This window comes from Oryzias melastigma, linkage group LG21, assembly GCF_002922805.2.
Source record: "Oryzias melastigma strain HK-1 linkage group LG21, ASM292280v2, whole genome shotgun sequence".
Lineage (NCBI taxonomy): Eukaryota > Metazoa > Chordata > Actinopteri > Beloniformes > Adrianichthyidae > Oryzias > Oryzias melastigma.
The window spans coordinates 16,245,572-16,272,514 of record NC_050532.1 but is presented as its reverse complement, the minus strand read 5'-3'; the positions used below and the strand labels follow the sequence as shown (position 1 = coordinate 16,272,514).

At 37.4% G+C, this 26,943-nt stretch overlaps 2 protein-coding genes across 2 annotated transcripts in view; one reads left to right on the top strand and one right to left on the bottom strand.

The window, feature by feature from the left end:
- Positions 1–17,606, top strand: part of tmem198a (transmembrane protein 198a) — a 28,845-nt gene extending 11,239 nt beyond the window's left edge. Inside the window, exons 2-7 of the mRNA XM_024287099.2 lie at positions 4,675–4,915; positions 7,807–8,045; positions 8,997–9,209; positions 9,286–9,409; positions 13,567–13,874; positions 15,439–17,606. Coding sequence (XP_024142867.1) covers positions 4,777–4,915; positions 7,807–8,045; positions 8,997–9,209; positions 9,286–9,409; positions 13,567–13,874; positions 15,439–15,588 — 1,173 coding nt within the window. The 5' untranslated portion in view covers positions 4,675–4,776 and the 3' untranslated portion in view covers positions 15,589–17,606. The remainder of the gene's footprint in view (positions 1–4,674; positions 4,916–7,806; positions 8,046–8,996; positions 9,210–9,285; positions 9,410–13,566; positions 13,875–15,438) is intronic.
- A 2,946-nt stretch (positions 17,607–20,552) lies between these two features.
- Positions 20,553–25,683, bottom strand: desma (desmin a). The gene is made up of 10 exons (XM_024287159.2): positions 25,112–25,683; positions 23,955–24,015; positions 23,783–23,878; positions 22,986–23,147; positions 22,782–22,907; positions 22,538–22,648; positions 22,309–22,418; positions 22,181–22,233; positions 21,660–21,751; positions 20,553–21,167 (listed from the first exon to the last, which is right to left on the bottom strand). The coding sequence occupies exons 1-10, from the start codon at positions 25,681–25,683 to the stop codon at positions 21,126–21,128; spliced, it is 1,425 nt and encodes a 474-aa protein (XP_024142927.2). The 3' UTR covers positions 20,553–21,125.
- Between the last annotated feature and the right edge of the window lie 1,260 nt (positions 25,684–26,943).

Sequence of the window (26,943 nt, the reverse complement as noted above, 5' to 3'; positions counted from 1 at the left end):
ATATGCTGTTTTTAACTCCTCCTTGTTCTGACCATTTTCAAACCTCTCTCTGAGGATGGAGCTGGGGGCATAGCAGTGCAAAACAGTGTGACCCAAGATTAAACTTAGGGTGTGATGATGATAATTGTTGCAAACTGCATATATTTGATTTGCTGTTGTGCATATCAATCTATTTTCATTTAAACTCAACCATTGATTATTTTTCAGTTTTTCATTTAGGAGCCACTTTGTAAAATTAGATTTTTGCGCAAAAGCGAGATTCAAATTGAAGAACTTTTTCCTTTTTTTGAACATTTCTACACTTTGATCTGGATCCCACTTTCTCTTTTTATGTCATTGTTACCCAACTTACCAGGCCGGGGCTAATTACATGATACTCTTTCTCTTTGATTAGAAAGCAGCCAGTCATTCCAAGCCTAGCATGGACCGGGGTTCGTTTGTTATTACAGACGGCGTATCTAAGCAACCCACCGCTACATCCAAGAATTTTTGACTTCCCCCTCCACAGAATTTCCCCATTATGTTCGAGTGGTAAAATCAGATGCAAGAAAAAGCAGTTGTTTCAGAAGAATTTCATTAAAAGTTAGCATTTTTGTTGCGTTATCTGGCAAAGTGGTAGATTTCATGAGTCCTGTCATAGCTCAGATAGGATTGAAGTATGGATATTCGTTTGGTAAATGAGAAATACCTATATGGGACTTTATCTTTATTAATCCCCAAACATACACACACTGATGGGGGGGTGGAGCTGCCATGCAAGGTGCTAACCAGACCACCAGGAGTAACATGGGGTTCAGTGTCTTGGTCAAGAACATTTTGGCACACAGCCGCCTGCCGAACAAAAGATTTCTTATCTTTCTAGAGCCTAATTTTGGGATTTTATTTGAACCTCACAAGAGGTGCAGTAACATGTAACAACACTGTCACGGTCAGACTAGCAGGTTGGAACCCAGAAGCAGGAAGAATCACAAGCCAGGAATTAGCAAAGTGCCAAGGATTTATTTACAAGACCCATAACTTCAGGAGCACAGACACAGAAGACTAGATTTCACACAAGATGAGCCAACGCTGGAGACAGACGGAGAGGTCTTTAATACTGATGTGCAGGCAGCTGTGACAGCTCATCAGAATGGGTGGAGTCAAACAGAAAGCCTGCACAGAAACACAAAATCAAAGCAAAATCGTATTCAAACAAGGAAATTATGTGTTAAAAAATATTTATGACGGTTTATTTTTATCAGCAAGATCATTAGCTTCTTCATCATACATGCTCACGTGTGTTTTCTAAGCAATAAGTGATTCAGAGAATTAAAACTTTGTTTTTTTGTTGCTAAGTTCAGTTTTTAATTCATGGGGTGCACACCACAAAGGTCAGAGGTCACGTGTGTCTGTCAGTCCTGAGATTTATTTCTAATTAGGTGAATTTTTCTAGATATTTTTTGCTTTTGAATAAAAGTCTGAGCTATACAACATGAAACCCCAGTCTATGTTTATTTAACTTATCATTATGAACTAAGAAAACAAGCATTTTATGTCAGAGTTTTGGTAGAATATAAAAAAACCTTAGTGAAAAACAACAGCAGTATAAGAAAAATATAAAACAATATAATTACAAATTAGCTAGATAACAGAGAACTATAATTATAAGAATTTGTTTGAGGACAGAAATAATATCCAGTGTTAGCATTTTCAGTTCAGTGGTAATTTTGCATTCTCTAAATAACAACCACCTTCATTTCAGAAAACAGCTTTTCTTTTTTTTTTGGGAAGCTGCAGGATTTGTAATTTTTTTTTGATAAACAACCTTTTTTTTAGGAACTTAACCTGCAGGAACTTCGATTAAAAACATGAATAATTAAGCATGCAGAGCACATTCTTTTCTTTACATCTTCAGACAACCATGATTTGAATGTTTATCCATTTTCATTCATATGTTTTCTTTATTTATTTACTATATAAATGGACAGCATAAAATAATATAACATATTAAAATGCTAACATATAGTTTTCTAGACTAATTTCCATCCTAGGCAGGTTTATGGTTCCTAAGTAAAATAAGTTAAATCAACATAAAAATGTTAACAGAGAGCAGACAACACAGATGGGATTGTCAAGTAATCACAACAGCAAAATTATTAAAAATAGTAGTAACAACTAAGGGAAAAGTAGACCAAAAAAGAATAAAAAAATAAATAGATAAAATAAAAAAGGTGCACAGATGTGAAAGAAAAAAAACAATAAAATTGTAAACAGAATTGTGGTGGCACTTTTAATTGTCTAGGAGCCACGATTTTATCTGATTAGGTGACTCAGAACTATAATCTTTCAATTCTGCTCATTTAAGACTTAAACTGATAAAAGTTTACTCGTTTTAAAGCACATTTTAGAATAAAATCTTAATGATTTCAACACAACAGTACTTTTTTTCATGCCTGTGTTTGGTTAATTTTCGGATGTGATTGTGAAGTTCAACAATGTGTGTGTTTGAGGTCACAGGTGGTGTGTAAGTGTGTGATCAAGATCTGTTACAGGCAAGATGGGTGCAAAAAAGGAACATGTTTATGGGTCATCATGAAAACTGCATTGACCTAAAGAAAAAAACAAATAGAACAGTAACATTTGTAACACAAACCTGCTGACGATAAGAAAACTATATTTTTTAGTTTGTAACAAGAAGCTGCTTTTTTAGTGCTTCTGTCATAATGCAGATAATAATCGTGTGCTGTAAATGTGGTAAGGATCTGAGCTTCTAAATCTTGTCACAATCTTGTCACTCTCTTTTTTACAAAACTGAAACGGAAGTATGAAAATTTCATATTTTTTATTTCCATTTTCCAACCATACCCATGACTCAACACAGTCAAGAAGAAAGAGTTTACAGTGAAGACTTTGGAAAGTGGAGTCGCTTGAAAAATTTTCAGCGCGTTCAAAGTGCCTTTCATAGTTACATCCAAGCAAGTGATACAGTATTAATGCATTGATGTTTTTATTTAAGTGAATCCACCGTGTGTGTCTGCTGACTAAAAAGACCTAATTTGTGTCACAGCCAGAAATGAGACCACTGGGATTTGGTGCCTAATGAATGTGGAGATGTGTGGGCGTTTGCCTGATACCATAAAGGCTGTAATCCTGATGCAGTGCAGTTGTGTGGGTTTTTGGCAAGACTTAATTTGAACAAATACACTTTTTTTTTTTTTTTTTGCAATTTTATTAATTTATTTTTATATTAGTTGCTCTTGAGTCTATTAATGTTTTTCCCATTTCAAGCTGCCAACCATTTCTTTAAGACATTCAATTCATTTTTTAAATGAATCTACTCACATTTCAGTATGCAAAATTATACTATTTCTACATCTCCTGAGATTAATTTATATTATTAGGATATTTTAAATAATTGAAAACGTCTTTGATTATTTATTATTTTCCTTTTTCTTATTTCATTTCCACAAGAAAACTTTAAAACATTAAAACAATAGAAGACATCTTATGCAGGCGACGAAAAACTTATATTTCTGTCCCTCTTGCATGCATACATTCAACAAAAAATAAACAACTATGTAAAAATCATTTCTTAGTAAATAACTTGCAGTATATACAAATCGAAAACAGTTGAGAATAACATAAAAAAATTGTAGAATTTATAAGTATCTTCTTTTTTAGCTTTATTTTTTACACCAGCATAGTAATGAAATGACAAAGTCGTTAGTTGTATTTTTTGTAGTAGTTAGTAGTAGTTTCTTGAAAAAGGCCAACATTTCTCATTTACATACTGTCGTTTTTGCAGAAAAGCTGCAGTTTCTTTGCATTAATGGGTAGTCATTGTTCCAGTATTTTATTTAAAAGTTATTTATGTGAAATCAACTTCTTATTTAAAGTTTTAACCCAGGCGTTACAGATTTGCAACAATTAAATTACTCCAAATATCACATTTTGTTCTGTTACTAAAACTTAATTTGGCCCTGAGATGGTTAAAATAAGTTGATGAGCTAAATAAAAAATTAAATGACACACAAAAGCCGATAAGTCATTTTAAACGGCTTGTCTCTGGTTTTAAAAGCTCAGGCATAGACTGAGATTTACATTTTTTAGAAGAGGAAATGACACAGGTGTACCTTTTTATCTTCAAAATGAGGTAAGCACTCAAAGAGAAGCACATAAGCAATTTGATTCAGAGCCAATTTTCTTCCTTTCGCTATTTTCCTTCCTGTTTGATGCACATTTTAGGCATCCCAAGGGTCAGAGTTAGCAGCAGTTACAGTAACTGTGTGATGTTCTGCGACCACTTTGATCCACTCTTGAAAGTAAAATTCAAACTTCTTATTTTTAAGAGCCATATACTGAATCAGAAATGCAAAACAAAGAGTTATGTAATAGAAATTTTGCCCACAAAATCTGCAAAAACAAGCTGTTGATCCCATCATGTTTTCATTTTTCCTTTGCAGCTGGTGCAACACTTCCAAACTATTAGTATTTGTGGCAACTTTTCTATCTCAAGTTCCTATGAGTTAAAGTTGCTGCATCACTTTTAGTCTGCAGCAACACATGACGGTTTCTTGCTTATTGCACCATCAGCACTCACAGCCGAGTACTCCCAAACAGCAATCAATAATCACTCTGTTTCCTTCTTACCTCGCCACCGCGTCCTCTTCATCACTCTTTTCCTCTTGTTTGCAGGCAGACGCGTCTCCATGGGTGAGGCCTGCTGATCCAGAAATCTCTACAGATCCTCTTCAGTCCTCTTCCTCCATCAGTCTGCCCTCCTCCACTTCAGTCACCATGACCTCCACCAGCAAGCTGCTGGGTTTGGCTGAGGTGGGGCTGAAGTGTGACCAGGAGATCGAGAGGAAATATGAGATCGTGCCCTCCGTGGTCTGCTCCATGTGTTGTCTTTTTGGAATCATCTACTGCTTCTTTGGTAAGTCCGAAATTGTGCTCATATTATTGCAAAATATATATTTAACATAAAAACGAACGCCGACAAACATTTAAGAGTTTGAAAACTCCAAAGCAGAGGAGCTCTCATTAACACTTTTGTGCTCAAGGGAAAGATTTCATGGCATCATAAGCAGTAATTAAGGCATCTCCCTGATTTCTTCCAGAAAAGTGAGAATATAACATAATAACCAAGAAGTACTCAAAGAATATCCAATCAAATGTTCAAAACTTTACAAAAACATACTTAGAGGTTAAAGCTTTATGCCAGCATTGGGAGAAATATTGTTTTTATAACAGGTATGGTTTCCCGGGAGGTAAAAGAAGTTGAAGTTAAAATTGCAAATAAAAAATAAGTCTGTAAAATAGGTGTATCTAAATGAACTGCTAAATAGACCAATGTTTAAACTGAAGCTCTGAATTTTCTAGGATATTTTCTAAGGGCTGGCACTAATTCATTAGATATTCCCCATTGAGAAGTTGCACGGAAGTAACCCAGCACTTATTTCCCATCATCCTTTTGTTTACACTCTCTCCCACTTGCTTACAGTCCCTCACAACCCCAGCGTAACATTATGGCAACAAAAATGGCTGTCCAGTCATAGAGTTTCAAGCCACATCCCTGTGGAGCAAAATTAAGGTCTTAAAGACTTGAAATCCAATTAAAAAAAACTTGAAAAATTCAAGTTCACAGATTGGTATTAAGCTTAAAAAATGTAAAAGTGTCTGAAACTTTCTGAAATTCTACTATAAACTTGAAAGCTTGAAAAAAATGAATGGGTATTTTTCAAATTTTGGCAAATTTAAGCAAATTATTCAATTAAAATCCTTCAGCATCTTCACTTTTGGTATTGTTAAATTTCACACAAATTTTGAAATATTACACAATGTTTTCCGATTTTATGCAACTTTTGCAATTTCTGCAATTTTTGAAATTCCATGCAATTCCTCAAATTTTTTGTGCCCTTTAAAATCTATGCAATATTGGTATCAAAACATTTAGCTTGTTAAAGACATCAAGGCTAATGAGGTTTTTAAGGCTAATTTTGAGTTTAGCTAATATTTTAGTAACATGCTAACGTTTTTAGATAATTTTACATCGATTGAGGTTTTTTGGGGATAATTCTGAGTTAAGCTAGTATTTTCTGAATGTGCTAGCTTTTTTGGCTAATTTGTCACCTACTGAAGATTTTTGGACTTTTTTGGAGGTAAGCTAACATTTGAGCAAAATGCTCACTTTTTTGGCTAATTTGGCATCTACTGAGGTTTTGGACTAATTCTGAGTTCATACCTTTACCCATTTTTACATTTTACAGAATTTTTTCAAGAAATTCTTCCAATTGTTTGTGCACTTAATGCAATATCTGCAGCTTTAAATCATTTAGCAATTTTAGCAGAATGCAAATAGCTTTAGCTTTAGCAAATTCCTTCAGCAATTACAGTACCATAAATTTCTTTAAGGAAGTCTAACAAAACAGAAAACACAAATTGCTATACAATACAAGCAACCCTGGAATTGCATGCCAAATATCCACAACATACAATATTCTTGAAAGAAAACCTGGGACTGATGGAAGGGTGGGAGATGAGAGGTAAAGAAGAGGAGTCAGTGAAAGGTCAGCTCAAAATAGTGAAGGAAAAGTGAGATATTTCTGAAATCATTTTCAGAACGATGGGATCATTAGATGTAAGGGAACAGGGATGGAGAATTGCTGCAGCAGCTGCTGCAAAGAAACAATCATCTGCTGAGAGTGGGGGTAGAAGGCTGCGGTGGCTACATCAGACTTGTAACCCTTCAGGCATTCTGTCACAGAGGGGCAAACAGAGTACAACAGCTTCTTCCCCCCCTACTCATCCTCGCTGGAAGACGTAAAGAAGAGCACACAAGACTGAAAAAGAAGGAACAAAGAAAGCTACAAAAGGCATGTCAATTAAACGACTTATGGTCACAAGGGAGGAGAATGGACAGTTGCTCAGATGAGAGGAAAAGTATTGTGCGGCTCAGCTGTGCAATGCCCGATTAAACAAAAATAACAATCTGATGTCAGGGCCCCTGGAGACAGTCCATTCAGAGAGAGAAAGACAGACACTGAGAAAATAAAAGACGACACAAACATTAATAAACATGGAAGCAGAGGCCACAGAGATTTGAACTTTCGATAAGATTAGTTTTAATACAGCAACGCTGTTCTTCCTTTCATTTTTCATTAAAATAAGATTCAGAGAGAAAAATATCTTTCAGAAAAAGGACTGGAAAGAAAGCAGATGTTTTCCTTTCCATCAAGGGTGCTGACTAATATACGTCTGACCTTTTTTTTTCTTTTTAATGCGATGATTCACATATATTAAAGCTGCTCCTAAAAGGTTTTCAGTCAGTTCATTTGTTCAAATTATTCTCCAGCAGCTAGCATTCTTCATTTTCATTTCCACTAAATAAATATTCTGTTTAATTACTGCTGATCTTTCATTTGGAAGAGTAATAAAGCCTTTTGAATTTCTAGAGGTGTCTGTGAAACCACCAAGAAAGCTGCAAATCGGTGCTGAAAATCAGGTTGAGAAAGAAAGCAAAATTATGCTAGTTCATTAATTAAAAACACATTTTAATTGAGAGAGGGGGGGTACCTTTGGTAACTTTCTTTTTTAGATTGCAAGTAATGAATGATGTATAAGTTTGCTGCATTCAAACAAATATCATTCCAGATTTGTTTTCAGCATATATCTATTGTGTATATGTTCCAACTTTTAAATCAGTTTTATCTTGATGGAATACTATAACAAAACCAGCACTGTGTTGGACATTCAAAGATTTTTTCATCTCTGCCTGATGTGTCCTAATCTGTATCATTTGGTTCATCTACTGCCTGTGTTCTGCAGGTTATCGATGCTTCAAGGCCGTGCTGTTCCTCACTGGCCTGATGTTCGGCTCTGTGGTCATCTTCATGCTGTGCCACAAGGAGAGAGTGATGGACACCCAGCTGAGTGTGGAGGCCTCTGTGGGCATCGGCCTTGGCATTGGGACCCTGTGTGGCCTGGTGACCATGTTGGTCCGCAGTGTGGGGCTCTTTATGGTGGGTCTGCTGTTGGGCCTGCTGACTGGAGTTGCATCATTGGTGGTAAATATAGATATTTTTTTCTTTTTTGATGACATTTTTACTTTGTTAAAATGCATTTGTAATAGATTTGATTAATTAGGTGCCTTCCTGCCTGTAAGAGAGCAGAGACAGAAAATGTGCGCCTGCTCCTGGTGTACTTCAAGTTCCTCCAGCCTCTCTGTATATTTGGAGCAAGTTGATTATTTTAAATACTTGGGAACATAATTCAACAGTAACTATTTACAAGAGGCCTCTGCAGATACTTCATATACTGATGAAATTCTGGACTTTTAAACTGTCGCGTACAAGTCACTGAATTTATTCTCACTTTCAAATACTAATGTGGCATTTTTTTATTTTCCCACTGAAGCAATTAGGGAAAATGTTGACCAAAAAAAACTGTTTCATTTTAAAAAATAGTTCAAACTCAAAGGAGTTTTCCTTAATCGTTTGTTATAGTTTAAAGGGTTTTTGTTCATAGTAGTCATAATTCTATTCATCCATATTCAAATATTTTGTTTGCATATACTTAAAAATGCACTCAAGCATTGTGAAAGACATATTTCCATCTCAGCTGAAAACTTCTTCTTATCTTAGAACTGCTTGTTTGATTGTAGTATTTGGGTCAGAATAATACCGGAAAAGCAAGAATAAAGGGTTCATTGCAGCAGTAGTAGTTAGTTTCTAAAGTAATTCATTACATTGAAGCCTAAAGTATGGCACATACATATAATATTCTTTTAAATGTTCCTAAATCCTACCATTTTATTTTATACAAACAGTTTCCTGGATAGCATTATTATAAAAGCAAACATAGGTGGCACCATAAAAACAGCAGGTTTTATTGTAACTATTAAAATAAGCTTACTGTTTTGTAATGACTACTTTCATTTAAAAAAATGACAATAATTGAAATAGTTGCTAAAGAAAAAGGTGCCTAAAGTTAATTTTCTTCTTCCTTTTTGCTCTCAGGTCATGGAGGAATTCTATCATCCCAAAACTGTGTGGGTTCCTGTGGGCATCCTCCTGGGCTCTGGAACCCTGTTTGCTGTTCTGACTCTGCAGTGGCAACGCTGCTTCGTCACCTTGTCCACAGCCACATTTGGCTCTGCAGTCATCACTGTCACAGTTGATTATTTTATAGAGCTCTTTGCTTTAGTGAACTACATCTACGAGAGACTCAAGGTGAGGCAGATGACCATAACATAGCACAGAAGTTGCACTTTTAGCTGTAACTTTAATTTTTTTGTAATCCTAACAGGTGGCACCAAAGAAGCCATTGTGCTGGTTTACATGGGTCATCATGGGGGTGTGGCCTGTCCTGGCCCTCCTTGGAGTGCTGATCCAATGGAAAGTGACTGCAGAGGGATTTTCCCACACAGAAGGTGAGTGTGGAGTCTACAAATATGACTGGTAAACATTTCAGCAACAAAAAAACTCTTGTGGATCTATTTAGATCTAATCTAATACCCATATAATATTAGTTTTTAATTGCATAAAATCACACCATGTCTGAATTCTTACTTTGGAACTAAGCCAAACAGCATTAGTTTAATATATCATCAAGCCACCATAAGCATTGGCATTATAAATTTAGCTGATTTAGGTTTGTGGGTATAAATGTATCCACATCTCTGTAAATGTTTAACATTTTCCTCAGGTTGGTCTAATAAAACAAAAGTGTCTTACTGATCACCATTAGTTTTGTGGAGAAAGTGTGTGATTGTGTTACCCTGGGGGCGGTGCTGACAGCCAGACTCTTGTTCTAACTTGTCTACATTACCTCGAGAGAACCCGCTCATTTTTGTGGGTTAGAAGGGGCTGGTGCTCGGATTGCAGATTTTTAAAGGAATACTCAGAGATTCATGAATGGATCAAAATATAAAAGTTTATAGTGAGGAATTCAGACTATAATACACTTAAAAACTCAAAAAGTTGATTTTGTATGATATAGATCCTTTAAAACACATTTTTGGCCCCTTTATTCAGATCTGTCACCATCTTTATGAGTATTTTGCAACTAAAAAAAAAATGTAACTTGCTGCCTTTATTCACATTTATTTCCTTAAAATGCATTTTGGATGACTTTGGGCATTATGCTACATTACTGGATTGAATATTTTTGACTTAGAAAAGATTAAAATTAAGAGTTCTATGAACAACAAAAATATATCAAAAAATACCCCAATTCTACCTTTTATTCGTTTTATTTATGTGGCACTAACATCTCATCTGTTTAAGTGTCTTTTTTGTCTGCATTAAGTATCTTCTGTCTCTACATCTATCACACAATGCAGGCTCCGCCTCTTTCACTTAAACAGTGGTTAAGCTACTTTGTCAGTGACTATTTTAATAAGTCAACTGCTTAGTTAAACATGGCATGAAATGTGAAAGAAATAAAGAATTTACACATATTGAACAAGAACCTCCCCACATAAAAAAAAATCTCAGTGTATTTTATTCTTAAAGTGATTTAGTTACACAAACTAGTAGTGAAAACGTGTTGGTTAAATCTTGCACAAAAACCATTTGTGTGTGTCTATGTGGGGTTGTAATTGAAGGGTTGTGTAAGAGAAGGCTGAAAATACAGCAGCATTAGTGTTTGCAGTAGAATCTGTTATTGACGGAAGTGGCCTCCTTCTGTTCTGAAAGCAGCCATAACACAGATGGTGATTTAAACACACAAACGCTTGTACAAACAGAAAACATTCTGGGCACAAACGCATTACCGCTAGTTAAATAATGTGTGCAGGAAATATATCAAAGTATAATCTTTTACTTTGTTCTTCACTCCAGAGACCCGGATCTTTTGCACATATGCTCTCACTAGTATTGATCTGGGTAAAGCATGGTCTCTAATGATAGGTTTAAAGACCCACTCTGATGAAAAATTGTGGTTTTTATCATGTTCTTGTGGCATTTTTCTGATTATGGAGGGTATGTGTATAGAAAATCAAGATAAAAATAGTAATTCTGAGTATTTTTTTTATTAAAATCAGTGTGAATGCAGGAGCTGATAAAAAATTTTGAAAAGAGTGAATCCCACTAGATCCCTAATCGGGGGATGGGAAAGGCGGGTGGGGTTGTTCCACGTCAAAAGTCCCGCCCACAACTCAGAACTGTGTTTCATTAGAAATACAGTTCTGCCACTCTCCAGAAACTATGTCCTACAAAACTGTTTTTTTTTTATTTGGGCGAAAAAAAGCTGGTAATTTAAAAAAAAACAGGGAACGCTTTTACAAAAAATTAAAAGATTATCAGAGTTAATATTTTACAAAGGTTAAAGTTCTTTTACTAGTTTTTTACCGTTTTGAATTGATGTGCATTTGGAATTATGAAATAACTTTTTAAATATTTAGATTATATTTTGTTTCCTATCAGTTTTGTGAGCAGAACGGTAATAAACAGAGAAACTGCTGTTACTCTGATTACTGCTAATTGCTGAATAGGCCTGATTCCATTTAAATGAACACTGTACAAATGAGTTTTTCCTATTAGCTATTAACTCTTAAAGCTGTTCTTGAATGGTGGCAAGATCCAGTGAAATAACAAGAAAAGTGGAAGCGAGGAGCAGGTGTTTAGGGAAGGCTGTGGGTACGGGTAATGAAGTGGGGCACAGTGGGTAAGCAGGGCGCTCAAGTGGAGCAGCGAGGAAAATCAGCTGTCAGCTGATTGAGCATCAGACGAGACAGACATGAATAAATTAAGTCGAGTCTAATCAAACAAGTCCATTATTGAAAATTCCCCCAATCTTTATCCTTGAATCCACAAAAAGACTATTAAATAAATACTTAAGGGCTGAAATGTCCTTAATGGAGCAACAAGAGTTAATTTTATAAAGACAGAGCACACACACATCGCTGGAGGGGCCCGAGGTAGGGGGAACTGAGAAAGAGAAAATGTGAGGGGGGTGGTTGTTACACAATCCCAATGGCAGATGGTGCCTGATATCCCCCTCACAAAGAAACAATAAGAGGCTTTAATAAAACACCCACACCAACTATCTTCAAAATGGCAAGAAAATCAGACACATACAGAATGTAAACATTATATCCACTTTACAAAGTTTAAATGTAAAGATCTCTCGAGCTGCTTCGATAAACCCTCCGCTAAGCAAACAGTAATTATTAAGCTCGTCAGAAGTAGACAGAAGGATAAATTTAGAGCATGCTTCACTGAGAAGGGTGTGAATATAGAAAGAACACATTCACGATAAATCAGTGTTCAGAAAGAGAATAAAGAACATGTAATAGATGACACAAATGGGAGAAAACAAATCAGGAAATGTACTCTATGATCAGTTTCCCTACATTATCTAAAGCTAATCAATGTTTGGATTAAAAAAAAAATGAATGTAACTGAATTTCCTGTGTCACCAATGTTTTATGTTTGCTTTATTCTTCCCTACTTAGCAACTGCTGTACAGAGTCCAGTTTTATGAAAAATTACTCTGATCATTGTTTGATCTATTGCAAAGGTATCCAACTCAATCCTACAGGGCCCAAAATCCAAAACACACCTTATGTTGCTTGACAAACAAACTTTTAAAACTTAAAAAAATAACTTTTTAAAACATAAATATGAATAAAAATAGACAGGAATTTTATTCTAGAATAAATCAACTTCAATAACATAATATTACACCTCACAGCTTGTGCTGTAATTGTAAAGGATAGAAATGATCCAAAGTCATATAAATGCATTAATTCATATAAATTTATGTATAGAACAGATTAGTGGACATATATTTTTTAAAATTATTTGTAGCAAAGGCTCGCCTGCCTGCCTGGTTGCTCGTCCCTGTTGTGACGTGTTCCAATAAGGAACCACCGAACCAAAGTAAACCCGCCTAAAGTCATTCCTACCCGCAAATTTACAAACAAAACCGCCCAGTCAGACAGGAAACTGCCGCAAAGCAGCTGACGCGCTGCATTATGGGATCTGTAATTTAATATGTTCCAACGCTACATATCACCAGGCCATTAGTAACAGCAATATAAAATCATCTGGGTTTGACACGTGATTTTTATGCAGAACACAGTACAGCTATCCTGGCTTCCCTCCAGTATTTTCGGGTTCTCCTGGAGGAACTGAGGTCTAAGAGGAAGTGTAGAGGGGATCGAGCCTTTTCCATCTGTGCACCAAAGCTCTGGACCGCTCTGCCTTTTAACATTCGTGATGCGTCGTCACTGTCCATTTTTAAAACTACGTCAAGCTTTTACTCTTCCATGAGACTCTGTTTATACTCAGCTTTTACTGATTTGGTTTCAGTTTTTTTTTGTAGCAGTTTGGCTATGTTAAAGCGCTTTATAAATTAAGTTGATTTCATTTATTGTCTGGTCCTGATTCACAGTAATTTGAATAAATAAATATTCAGAAACACAATTTTAAGCGTAATTTTCTTTACAAATGTCCTCCAGAAAAATGCTACAAAAACATGATAAAACACCAAAAACACAATTTTCCTTGGAGTATTTTTTTCAATCTCTTGCCTGATTACCTATTGCTCTCCCTCGGTCTTGTCTTGCTCATCCTGTTCCAGTGGTTCTGAGTCGACAACAGAGGAGGATCCAACTCATGCGGCTCAAGCAACGGGAAGAGAAGCTGAAAAAGGAAAAGGAGAACAAAAAGAAAAAGAAACGGCAGAACCAGAAGAACGTCTTCAAGCAGAAATCTCACACCCATCACCACCACCACCAGCAGTACCACCACCCAGCGGCGTCCCATCTCCATCACCAAAGTCAGAGCTCTCAGCCCCCAAAAGTCCCTCCACTCCCACCGCAGACAGAGCCTGGCTACCACCGCAAGCCTAATCCAAAAAAACGTTTTGATGGAGATGTGCTGTCACCGGTAAGATGACAGAAATTCAAAATTAAACTGAGTTTTTGTACTCGTAAGCTGCAATCCGATCTATCCATATTCTAGTTTGGAATTGAAAACACCTTTGAAGTCTGTCCTTTGATTTAGTCGGATTTACATAATTGTCTGGACCAAGAAGTACACTGGATGTAATCCACACCTGGAAATGGAAATGTACTCTTACAAAAAGAACAAAAGTTGAACCGGCACAGAGAATCCAGCATCTGCCATTATTAGTCTGTGCAAACGCCAGTCCTGCTGCCTGTGAGCAGAACTGCAGAACTGTCCCCGCCCTCTCTGCAGCTGTTTCTGCAGATTTGTATTGAAGCTCTGTTTATTCTCTGCCTTTGTTTTGACCGGAACAATATAGATATCCTTTAAAAAGCACAACTGCTGCTTTCTAAGTCCCTTTTCTAAAAAGGTTAAACCTGATGAAACAATGCCTCACAACCTCTCCCTGTTCGAGAATATCGACCACAGTCCTTATCACTTAATTTCTCTAAGAAATCCTCCCTTAAGTCACACTTAAGGAGGGGATTTGTAGAGAAGAGATTTAAAATTTGCGACTTTTATACTCTTTAGAGCTGTGGTGAATGTATAGATGTGAAACTAGAATTATGTGGTCAGTTGCATGTAGAGTGAACATTGATGTGAGCACATAGCCTCTGGGCAGACGCTCATTTATCCTGCAGTATCCTAATGCAGGTGCAGGTTCTAAAAGAGTACCTTAGATAATTCGCATTGTTTTTTTTTATTCCCTAGAGATGAATAAGTACTCTTGTAAAGCTTGAGTTGACATTTCCTATGTTTCTGTTTTGTACCTGGGCTTTAAAGCTCTGTTGATTTAAAGGTCAGTGGTTCCAGCAGCAAATTGAATGTAGTTAGTGCAGGTTAAAGTGTCTGTAGACTGAGCAAAGTACAAATATTTGCTTTACTGCCCTCTATTAGTTTTTCACGCGCCACATTTTGCAGCAGGTGAACATTAGGTTTAACATATTTCTTTAGTTATGTGTGAAGGTACATTTACGCTGGCCGTGTCGACTGGTGATGAAGAGGTCAATTTTTATGAAAAGTCTATTTAAAAAATCGCGCATAAACCCTCATTTCAGGCTTCTGTGTTCGCGATGTACCGGGTTTTATGAATGCACATTCAGCAGGTGATGTTCACACCAGACACGCAGGTGGCAGCAGGGAGAGGATTCTGCTTTTTTGTGTTTTTGTTGTTTACTAGTGCTCATCTGCCATCTACAATAGGCAGAGGTTTGGTACATAAAGTCATAGCGTTTGGCATGTTCTAATTGGCTGAACACCTGAACCAGGTAGTCAGTCATGTAGGCACTCATGACAATTACCTGGTTCAGGTGTGTCCAGCCAATAAGAACATGCCAGATCAGGGTATATTGGAAAAAATGCAGGACGGTGGCTCTCGAGGACCAGGGTTCCCCTGCGTTACATACAAATTTTTCTAAGCTGAAATTACATTTTTTGTTGATATTGGTGATCAATAGCAGTGTAGACTTTACTAATGTCACGCCTTTTCCCTGTTTGTCTGCAGAGCTACATCAGGAGTTTCAGGGACAGACACACGGACAAACGGGTTTACTCTCACAGTCGAATCAGTCGATCTCGGATGGCCGAACTGGACTACGACTGTGGCTCTCAAGTGCCACTCACCACCTCCAGTGGACCTGCAGTTCGCATCTGAGGCAGTGAAGTCTCCAAATCCAAGCACACAATTACAGCTCACTGCAAACCCTAACCCTACTACGCTAATATATTCCAATGCCTGTTAACTAGCAGGAGCGGGGTTGGCCCTAATGAGGGTGGAACATAACCTACGAGAACTGCTGAAGGTGGTGTTTCTATTTATTTGCTCTTTTTGACTCTGTTTTGTTCTTGTTAACAAAGGGAAATCAGAATACAACTCTTTTATTTTGTTGTAAAGCTTGGATTGTCTGCATTTCTTGCTTGCCAAGTTTGCGTATGTCTCTTAAGGACACTCAAAAAAACAAAGACAAACTTGTTTTTTGTGTAACGAAGTGAACTGTTACCGCCACAAGAAGCCATTTTCTGTGGGAGTTTCTCGGAAGGGAAAAATGATCAAAACGCCACACGTTGAAACCATTTCAGAGAAAGAACTGCTTTGCATTATTCCTACGTTGAATATTCCAACATTTAATATTTTAGCTTTGAAGGAATCGTAAACACTTGATGCAGTTTGCTTCTAAAAAGAATGAAGAACTGAAGCTAAACGGCAGCTCTTCCACGTTTTACTGCTAAAGTGACAGTTTACCTTTTAGAGATGGACCTGCCATGTAAAAAAGAGGGACCACTTTTGAATTAAATATGACTTTATTTTTATTTTATTATACTTTTGTTGCCATTTTTCCAAGGAGAGGCTGTTTACTCTTCATTACTTTTCCTCAGATGACTCCTAATTCTCCTCTTTACATATTTGTGAGCTGTGAAGGTACAGCACATGTTGACTTGTCTTCAAGTGCTTTCATGACCCTTTTCTGCCTGTTATTACAAACCAACTTTCTTATGTGGGATTCAACTGCACGAGGAATATTTTATTTGACAATGTGCTTAAAATGTTAATGTTTTCCGGTTTACTTTGATGTCACACAGAGAGGGCATTACAAGACAACAAGGAGAGAAGATAAGGGTGTTAACCAAATGGCGCCCTCTAATGTTTACTGCTGTCCTTCTCGTTTGCGTGCACAAGCATCAGGGTGTTACTCTCTTTGAAATTCAAGGAGGTGCATGCTCCACAACTTGCTGTGAGACATCCAAGAAAGGGAATCTAGTCCTGACTTTTTGTTTTTATATAACAGAAGAACTGTTTTTTACTTGAACATGGCTGGGAAGGAAATATCCTACGTGTGCTCCATCAATGCAAAATATGACCATGGTTAGTCACAAATGGCGTGGCCAAGAATCAAGAACTCGGCAATAGTTGTCATATTCTACTTCAGGATGGCCACTTTGTTTGTGTGATCTATGTACCTTTTGTATTTTCAGGACAAACGTACACACAGATGGGATTCTCAGTGTTTTGAGGACCAGTGTACTTCATAGCTGCATGATAATTCCTGTATATCTGTGTCCAGTGTTTTCGTGTCATGGATGTCATGTGCCAAACTCCAACGTGGTTTGGTCTGTTGTCCATCTCTTCTCGAACCCCTTTGTTCAAAGGGCTTGAAAAAGGCATGTTTTGTCATCCGCCTACTGTTCTGTGTCTGTACTGTACTATTCTGACCATCCACTGCAGTAAAGGCTGAGCAGCCCTTATTCTGCGTACATCTCAGCCCTCATTTTTGTGCATTTTAACAACATTTTAGGGGAGAGGGGGACTAAAATGTGACCCCATTTGTTGTTTGTAATTTTGGTGAAAAAACTAACATTTTCTTTTTCATCCCTTTTGTTTTTCCTCTGTATTTTTTGTCACTGCCTGTCTACTCATAGTCTTTGTGGTGGAAACTCTTGACTGTAGATATTTCGATGTAAATAATCTCTTATTGTACAAATGTTTGGCTTCATCTTCATGTTTCCGGCGTGACCATAACCATTCATGCAGTTGGTTCTTTTACAATGGAATAGGTCTGTTCTGTTGTGATCTTACTGTATGTATTTCCTTTGGCTGGTTGAAGAGGCACTTCTCATAATGCTGTTTAAACATTTGATTATAAAAAAATAAAATAAAGTAACTGAACTTTGTTATTTGACTGATTTGGTTCCCTTTATGTGTTTTAAATGTGATTGATTTAATATTTTAGTGTCAGAAAAAAAGGAAAATATGCTGGGATGAGAGTATTCATGGTGTTTATTTAGAGTGGGGGTTTGCGGCAGACATGTAGTCACATGTGGCTCTTTTACCCCTCCATTGCTGATCTCGGGTTGAGAAAAACAAGAAAAACAAAATAATAGTAGTTTTGAAAAGTAAGGGTTACTTCCTGCAAAATCTCAAGAATTTTTGTCTAGTCAAGTTTAGATATCTGTCTAAACTTGATATAAAACAAAACTAACTCACTAGTAACTTTTCTTTGAGGTGATCTAAAAAAATATATTTTAGTAATATCTACTCAAACTATTTTTTTTTTTACAATAATTAAAATACATTTCTGACTTCATTTGTTTTTATTTTAATTGGTCTAAAAATAAGGATAGTTATGTTTTTTGAAGAAAATAAATGAGCATGTAAGTAAATGTACTTTTGAAGATATCCAACTTTTTTCAGCAAGACTGGCTTAAAATGTCTCATTTTCAGAGCAAAGTACCTAAACATGCGTTTTGTTTTTTATAGTTAATTTTAAGATTGGTATTTGTCCAAAAGGGAGTTGTTAAACATATATTTATTATAAATATTTTTTATACTTTTTTTCTGGATCATAATCCAATTAATTTATGTTTATGTTCAGGTCAACAGCAGAAGTAAGTAGGAAAAACGGCTCACTAAAGTAGACATAAGGCTGTGTAGGTACATTAGTTGAACTGGAATGATCCTGTTTGGTGCAGGAAGTCTTTTATTTTGAAAGGAAATCATACAAACTTCTGTAAAAAGTAAAAACAGCTTCCCAGTTTTGAAAAACTACTGTTTTCTCTTAATATTTCTGTATTAATTAATGCTTAAAAAATAAAATGCATAATTATTCTTAAAAAACAAACAAAAAGCATTACCAAGTTTTTCTAAAGGGTAAAATAAGACTTTATCACCGATTATGGGTTTTGAACTATAAGAAACAGGGCCAAATGTTTTCCAAACCACTGGTTTAGATGGTTTAAGAAAGAGACAGAAGCAACGCTGAAAATTTTGGGGTTCTCTTTAGGGAGAGACGGGGCTGAATAGGATCAGGAATGAATCCATCAGAGCAACAGCTTATGTTAGGTGTTTCAGAGATAAATGCAGGAAAGTCAAATTGAGATGCTTGAACAGAGGAGGGGCAGTGATGATGTTTATCATGATCTTGATGTAAATCTGAAGATGCTGTGGTAAGAGCTATGAGGAAAGAGGGCCAGAGGAAAGACCAAAGAGGAGGTTCATGAATGTAGTGAAGGAGGACATGAGGGTGGTTGGGAAGCAGAGGAGAGAGTTGGATGGAGAGAAGCAACGTTTCCTCCAGCTTAAATTAACAAAAACTATTTTTCACAGAAAATCAAGAAGATCTATAACTTGTTTATTATTCTGTACAGGAAAAAACTCTCATAAGATTTGACTGAATCTAATTTTACTATACAGAAAGTGAACAGTTCATGTCAGCGCAGCACATCCAAAGGACCATTGGCCCTAACTACAAGAATTCCTCTAAAAGAAAAAGCTGCTGTAATAATGATGATAATAACAATCTCTTGTATTTAAAAGGACCTTTGTACAAAGTAAAGGTCAGAAAGTTCACAAAAATATTGATTGAAAACACAATAAATAGTAGAAATGTTGACATTTTTAGAGCATAGTGCAAGAAATAAGTGACATCTACCAACTGGTAAGACTATAAAATATATATATTTTAAATTCAAAACACTGACTCCTCTGGAAACATTTTATTTTCAGGAAACACTGATCTTTGTACTACCGTTTTACACTTTTTCTGTCTTCTCAAAGATTTTACACCAATAATTTAAAGCTAGCGGTAATAACATGGACTGATTTCAACATTTTTAATAACTTAAACTGTCCTTTTTGGTAGTTTCACATCTGATCTTGATAAATATAATCAACAAAAACAAAAGGTTGCAGCCAAATGAAAGATAAATTAGAGCAGCTTACCTTCCAGTGTAATAAAAAAATAACTTTTTTTCAGATTTATTCTAATTGCCAGTAGATTTGCTCCCATTTGCAAAATCATGAAAGTCAATTTAAGTAATTACCACAAACAATAACACAAAAAACAACCGCTTAAAAGGAATTTATTTCCAAATTTGATCAAATGTTGATTTTCCCTTTAAGAGTAACGCCAATAAAATGTTAATTGTAGGAACTTTCTCTCATTAAGGCTTTATTGAAACAAAAACTGAGAGCTGCATTTTCCAGAAACAGGACAGAGGAGTGTGGTGCCTCTCTCTTGTGACCCACTGCCTAATGACTGCAAAGCTTTTCCCTGCGACAGAAACCAGTACAGCAACTGCGACGAGGACGGAAAGTTCTGAGCAACATCGTTCCTCTAATTACCAGAATAGCACCCTCACTGTGTCCTCGTCCACCCCTTTCTGCAACTCCCTGTAATTATTTTCCCTCTCCAAATCTCCAAATCTCTCTTTTGTGTCGTTTTCAGCCTGAATAACCTTTTTCATTACACTTGTTCGCAACATTTGTCTTATTTTCTGCCTGTGCCCCCTCCATTTACCCCGCTTTCTGCTCGTTTATTGTCAGTTCTATTTGTTCTGTGCCGGTACATCCTCACCCTCTTTCTGTTGACATTTTCACTCTGGTGGCTTCAGAAACAAACGACACAGACTGTAAGTTCTGTTCATCGTCTAATCAACTTTCTGCCAGAAACAAAGCCAGGGACAGCTCATTAAGCAGACACTATTCACTCTCCTCTGTGCTACAATCAGCCTGGATGCTGATTAGTTCCTAATCTTTGCTCTGGAGTGAATCAAAGAGAGGAGTGTTGGGTGATTTAAGTTAGTTTAAGGCCACAAAACATGAATAAACTCTTCCACATTTCATTTTGATAGTAAAGTTTGCTTTTATTAGAGTATTTAGTCACAGTGAAACAGGATTCCATGGTAACACGTCCCATCAAACAGCCAGGAGATGCTTCTTAGGTCCAACTTCAAACATAACTGAGTTCTCTCCTTTAATTTCTTTCACTTTTAGATGTTTTTTTAATGTCCACCTTCTCACATTCTGTAAATGAGCAACTTGATAAAAGCCAACCTCACCCGTATGCGTTTGTACAAAGAAATCAGGAAAAATGTGCATTGAGCGTGTTCTTTAACCACGGTGCTTCAAGCTTATTGATCTGTTTTCAACCTTTACATTTTTCTAAACTGTCGTTAACAATACAGCAGTGTCTAAGAATTATTTCTGAGGAAAAGATTTAACAAGGTCGGATGATATTTTGGATATATTTCCTGGAATGCCCTTTAGAACTAGACGAAAGGCATCGTGCCTGTAGAATGGATTTTATCGGGTACATAGGAGTTCAGGATCGGATATCTTTAATTAAAGCCATTGTGGAAACCTTTTTTTTTTCTTCCTTTTTTGTTCACTTGTTTTGAAAACTTCTTGTTGCTTCTTTACATGATGTCTTGCTGATGCTGTGTGGATTCACTGACAACCTGGAGAGAGAAAAACATAAAGGAAGTTGTTGTGGAGGATAAAAGAGAATAAAAGAAACATCTGCTTTGAACATTTGTGAGCAAATGACCATAATTCAGGTCTTGTGAGGGGACAATTCTGTAAAAAAAAAGCAGAATTGGACTCTCTTGTGTCTCTCAGTGTTTCTCTTTAATACAAAGCTCCTGCGGCGACCCATGGGCGACTGGAATCTAAAATACCTGCAAGTAAAAAATGTGCATGCACTGAACAATAGGTGTTCTACATTACTTTTCTTTCGGGTATTTTTCCATAACTTGAGCGTGTTTTTATAAGACTATAAAAGAATAATGGGATCACTTGGCTCTACAGTAGATTGTTGCCAAAAATTTTAGGGCTTGATGCCAAACATTGTTTGTCTATCAAAAACCAATGATTTACACTTCCTTAAAGGTGTTCTGCACTTTGATCTGCACTTCAAAGCATGTTTTTGGTGGAGATCTGTGAGCTCAAACCTCTCCGTCTCGGGTCTCGATGGTCTTAATGAGGACAGTCTTTTTGGAGTGAACCTCGGATCCACGCTGGTGTTGGGATTCAGGGCTGGTCTCTGTAAGAACAAATATAAATATACATATATATTCATGATTTCAGCCATCTGATTGAATCTAAAGGAAACATGTTTATTATATTCTGACATGGCTCTCTGGATTAAAGCAAGTCTTTCAAGCTGCTCAGTTTTTTTGTTTTATTAGATAAAACTTCTTAAAAATATTAAGTATGCATTTGCTTGATAAGAGTGTAATTAAGTATTTTTTGTAATTTTGATGTTTTGTTTCATGATCTGAATTATGAGTGATCACTAAGTTGGCCTGAAAACTATTTTATATTCCCACATCTCCACACGGTGGTCAGAATGCGTTACTGCACATGAACGACCAGTTACTTTAAATATGAACATAATCCACGATTATGTAATAACACCAGACATCACACTGATCTTTTAATGCAGAGAAAGAAAGCATTTATTTCCCCTTACCTCTGAATCCAATGGAGGAATAGGCAGACTGGAGAGGTGCAGATGTAGTTATCCTGCAAGAAAAAGAGGCACCAAATCAATAAAAACTTGATTTGACATGATTTAAAAGAGAACAGCACATTGCAGACCTGCTCTCCTCTCCCTCCAGCAGTTTGCGGTATGTTGCTATTTCAATATCAAGGGCCATCTTCACATTCAGGAGGTCCTGGTACTCCCTCAGGTGGCGAGCCATGTCATCCTTTGAACCAACACATTTATAATATTAATATTGCTATATATTTCTTTCTCAAAAATTATGACTAAAAAATGTTTGAGAAGTGGCCGCATAACAGCAAAGGACTTCATAAAACATTTTACCTTCATCTTTGCGATGTCTTCCTCCAGCCGTGAAATAGTATCTTGGTAACCAGAAGCCTCGCGGCCCACACGGTCCTCCATCTCTCTCATCTGGCGCAGCAAAGACTCATTCTGGGAGGAAAAGAATGAGAGGCACTGTTATTAAATCAAATCAGAAAGAGAGGAATCACATTAAATGAATTTAAAAGCAAGTGAGCTATTGGAAAAACATGGTTTGAGTAAAGTGAGGTGAGAAAAGACGTACAGTGCCTTTGAGGGAGTCGATCTCGCAGGTGTAGGACTGAATCTGGTGTCTGTACTCCATGCTCTCCTGCTTGGCCTGACGCAGGGCATCGTTGTTCTTGTTCACAGCTTGGTTCAGATCAGAAACCTGCAGAAACACCAGATGGAATTTGAAATATCTCAAAAGGTTACACAGGTTTGGTGTAACTTTTAGTTCCAGCATTACCTTGGACTTGTACCACTCTTCAGCCTCTGCTATGTTTTTTGCGGCTATGGCTTCGTACTGAACGCGGATGTCCCTCAGAGCAGCTGTCAGGTCAGGCTTGGACATGTCCATCTGGATCTGCACCTGGGTGTCCTGCATCTGGTTCTGGAGCTCTCGGATCTCCTGTGAGGAACGAAAAAACTTTCATTAGTGACAAAAAGGAAAAAAAACATTTAAACAAACTTTTAATTAACTTAAAAGAATTATAGTGGGTTCTCACTATAGCCAAAAATCAGTAAAAAGAACTAATTAAATGAAAAACTGAGAATGAAAAAATGAATTAATAAATAGTCAAAAAATAACTTTTAATTTAAGTTAAATATACTTTTTGCCTCCCCAGCTGTCATGTGATAAAATTAAAAGTTTAAAATAACATTGCATCTGTCCACTGACATGCACTTTTCCTGAGTCATGCAACAGCTGACCTGCTCTTTTCAACCAATCAGCTGCTCAGCATTTCTGAGAGGTCAAAGTTGACACAAAGTCAGCTAAACGATCAGACAGGAGCTCAGCTGTTTGTTTGAGCTGGCACCTCACTCAAGTTTTGAAGTTATCTGAGCACAAGGGTTCTCTGGTTTGATTTTTTTCTCTCTCAATGTCTATGAAGGGTGGAGTGGGGTGTGTTCAAGTGTGAAACACTTGAACCAATGAAGTGCTGTAAGCTGAAACCACTGCAATGCCTGGAATCACAAAGAGGTCACATGCAGCAGTGCATGCTGTCTCACAGACATGCAAAGGGGATCATTGGACCCACGGACCTCCTCGTGGATCTTCTTGAGGAAGGCGATCTCTTCCTGCAGGCTCTCAATGCGCCTCTCCAGGTCCAGCCTGGCCAGAGTGGCACTGTCGACATCCTGAATGTGTGTAAAATACAAGAAAATGATTCAAACAATTCAAAATTAAATATGTGTGTTTTCCACTGAGACTTACGGCTCTGAAAGCAGTCAGGTTGTTCTCAGCTTCTTCCTTCTGGTGGATCTCTTCTTGCAGTCTGATTGAAGAAAACAGCAAAAACATACTGTATTTTATTGTGCCTCTTTACTTAGTCTTTCGGCCCTGAAGCTATGATGCAGCTGTTGCCACAATGTCAAAGTCAGAGGGGTGACAGTAAAAAAAAGATCAGGGGATTCTTATTGTCCTTGGCTGGTGTTGTTTCCAGATTTAGATTTTTTACTGCAGATTTTTATCAAGCGGAACATATTTTTAGCAAGCAAAGGTTAAAATGTTATTGGGTTTGAATACTTCAACTGTGATATTTGAAGAAAGGAATAAAGGCCCAGGGGTGCCGCAAGCGTAATCTCTGTTACCAGGCAGGAGGTTTCTGTTTATTCTGATGCGAGCGGCTTTGCACCCCTCACGCTTTGCTCCAGGCGGCACCTTTGAAACGCCGCTAAACAGCAGTGAGGAGTCAGGAAAGCGTGTGCTCAGCTGAAAGCCCAAAGTGCTGCTCATTTGGGTCTTGTCACTTGCAGTTTGGAGCACGTTTCTTTCTGCTGCTGTGACGTTATTCCAAATTCACAGTTGACCTAGAAACTACAAATAGACTGAGATGCGCCCACATTTCAGTCTTTTCTTCACAGCAGCAAACACACACAGTCTCACAATCCTGAGATTTCTGATCACTGTGAAATTGGAGATTTTGGAAAGTTTTGGACAAACAGACTGTAAGGAAGGTCGCATCTGTTCATTCCATCTGTCTAAAACCTTTCCTGACTTTTCGCAGTGAATTTTGCAATCTGTTCCTATCTCTGGTTTTTTCTCACTTTTAAATATACTATAAAAATATCTTAGAGAGAAGCTACGTAGACTCAAGCACATCAGTTCTTGATTTTTTCCCTTGGTTGTGCCTTTTTTTTTCTGATAGAAGAAAGAAAAATTCCATTTTCGCTCACATTTTCCTTTTTCTTCTTGCAAAATTCACTGTGAATTCCAAAAAAAAATGCTACTTTAGTTTTTTATGATTTTTTTAAACATGTCGATTTAATGAAATAAAAGCAAAAAATTACTTTTTTGTGCTATAAAAGAGGAAGTGCATTCTAGGATGGTCTTCTCTCCCTTTTTTTACACTCCTATTCACCAAAGCTCACCTGAGCTTCAGTTTCTGCAGGTCATCAGCCAGGTTGTCTCTCTCCACCTCCACCCTGGCGCGCTGGTTGGAGAGGGCCTCGATCTGCCTCCTCAGCTCCCTCATCTCCTCCTCGTACATCTCAGCCACGCGCCCCGGCCCCTCCCGGACCCTCAGCTTCTCGATCTCTACCGTCAGCGCCGCATTCTGCTGCTCCAGGAAGCGCACCTTCTCGATGTAGCTGGCGAAGCGGTCGTTGAGGTGCTGGAGCTCGGCCTTCTCGTTGGTCCTTGTGTTGAGGAAGTCTTGGTTCATGGCATCCGCCAGGTTGAAGTCGAGCTTCTCTCCGGCGTAGGAGCGCATGGCGGTGGAGGAGCTCAAGCCGGCTCCACCACCAGCTCTGAAGCTGGAGTAGGAAGGAACGCCGCGACTCTTGACCTCATACACGCTGGATGACATGTGGCTGGAGGAAGACCTGTTGGCCCCTCCGAGAGAGGAGAAGAGGGATGACATTGGTGAGGCACCAACTCCAGAGCCAAAGGTGCGCCGGTATGAGGAGGCGCTCTGGGCTGAGGAGGAGTACGACTTGCTCATGGTTGGCTGGTTGCTTGCTGGCTGAGTGGCTTGTAGATCGGAAGTGCTGAGACTCAACTGTCCCACTGCGATTAAAAACGACATGAAGAACTTGGGGGGGCAACTATTTGTAGACCTGCCACACCCACTCCTTCTTTTAGCTCCTCCTCTGCGTCCTCCCCATGTCTCCACTCACCCTGTCTCCCTTTACCCACCCCTGCAGGGTTTCCCATTTGTTCCCCTCTTTGACATCTCAGATATTCACAGTTTTTATTTATCCTTATTTCTATTCCTCTAACATTTTTTCCCACAAAGACAAAAACTTACGATGTTTGTTTTACCATCAGATTTTAGGATGAGAAATCCTCCTAGTATCTATAAATCCTCATCTCTCTGATCCACACTCATCACTCCAGACAGGTCTCTCTTGTAGGCCTGCGGTTCAGCTGTTGAAGGGCTCCGGTTTCAGCTGCTGGTAGAGAATGTCATCTACACGTCTGCAAGCGTTTGACTGTGTGTGGATGGAAGTCATGGTCCAAGAGTGACTAACTGAGTGAATGAGTCAGTAACTGCATTTGTGATCAAAACGTTATAGAAGAAATTATTTTTAAGACTTGCGTCAGTGTCATATTTAGAACAACAAATTACTAGATCTATGCACTCATGAGCAAAATAAAGCTCATCCATGGTTGTTCTATTCTTCTGAAAGTGTGTGAAATGAAATTATTTACCTAATTATTTTATGGATTAAATAGGAAGAAAACATCATGAAATGTTGTGCAATTTAATTAAATGAAATTTAAGAAGTCATTCAGTTTTAAATAGAAAAAAATACACATTAAATCCTTTGATAAATTTCAAAAAGGATAGATCTAAGGAATGAGAGTATTAAAATTTAAATTTTATAAAAAATAAATGTATTAAATAATCTTTTGGTGCAGATGACGCCTTTATTCTGGTGAGATTATATCAGACCATAGATGGATAAACCCACAGAGTCTAAATCAGGGCTGGGCAAACTTCGGTGTTATGCGGCCTAATAAAATATTTAATTTGGTTTGGCAAACTAGAATTATTTACATTGATATTACTAATTATTGTTTTATTTAAATTTTGTGCAGTATGTCAGGTGTCACCCCATCAATGGTGCAATATATAAACATTGACATCTGTCTTGATTCAGAAAGTTATTCTGCATTTATGTGTTTTTAAGATTAGCTGTTTTTCTGAAATTCATGTGTGATATCTGAGTTGGACAGACATATTTCTGATTATTCCAAC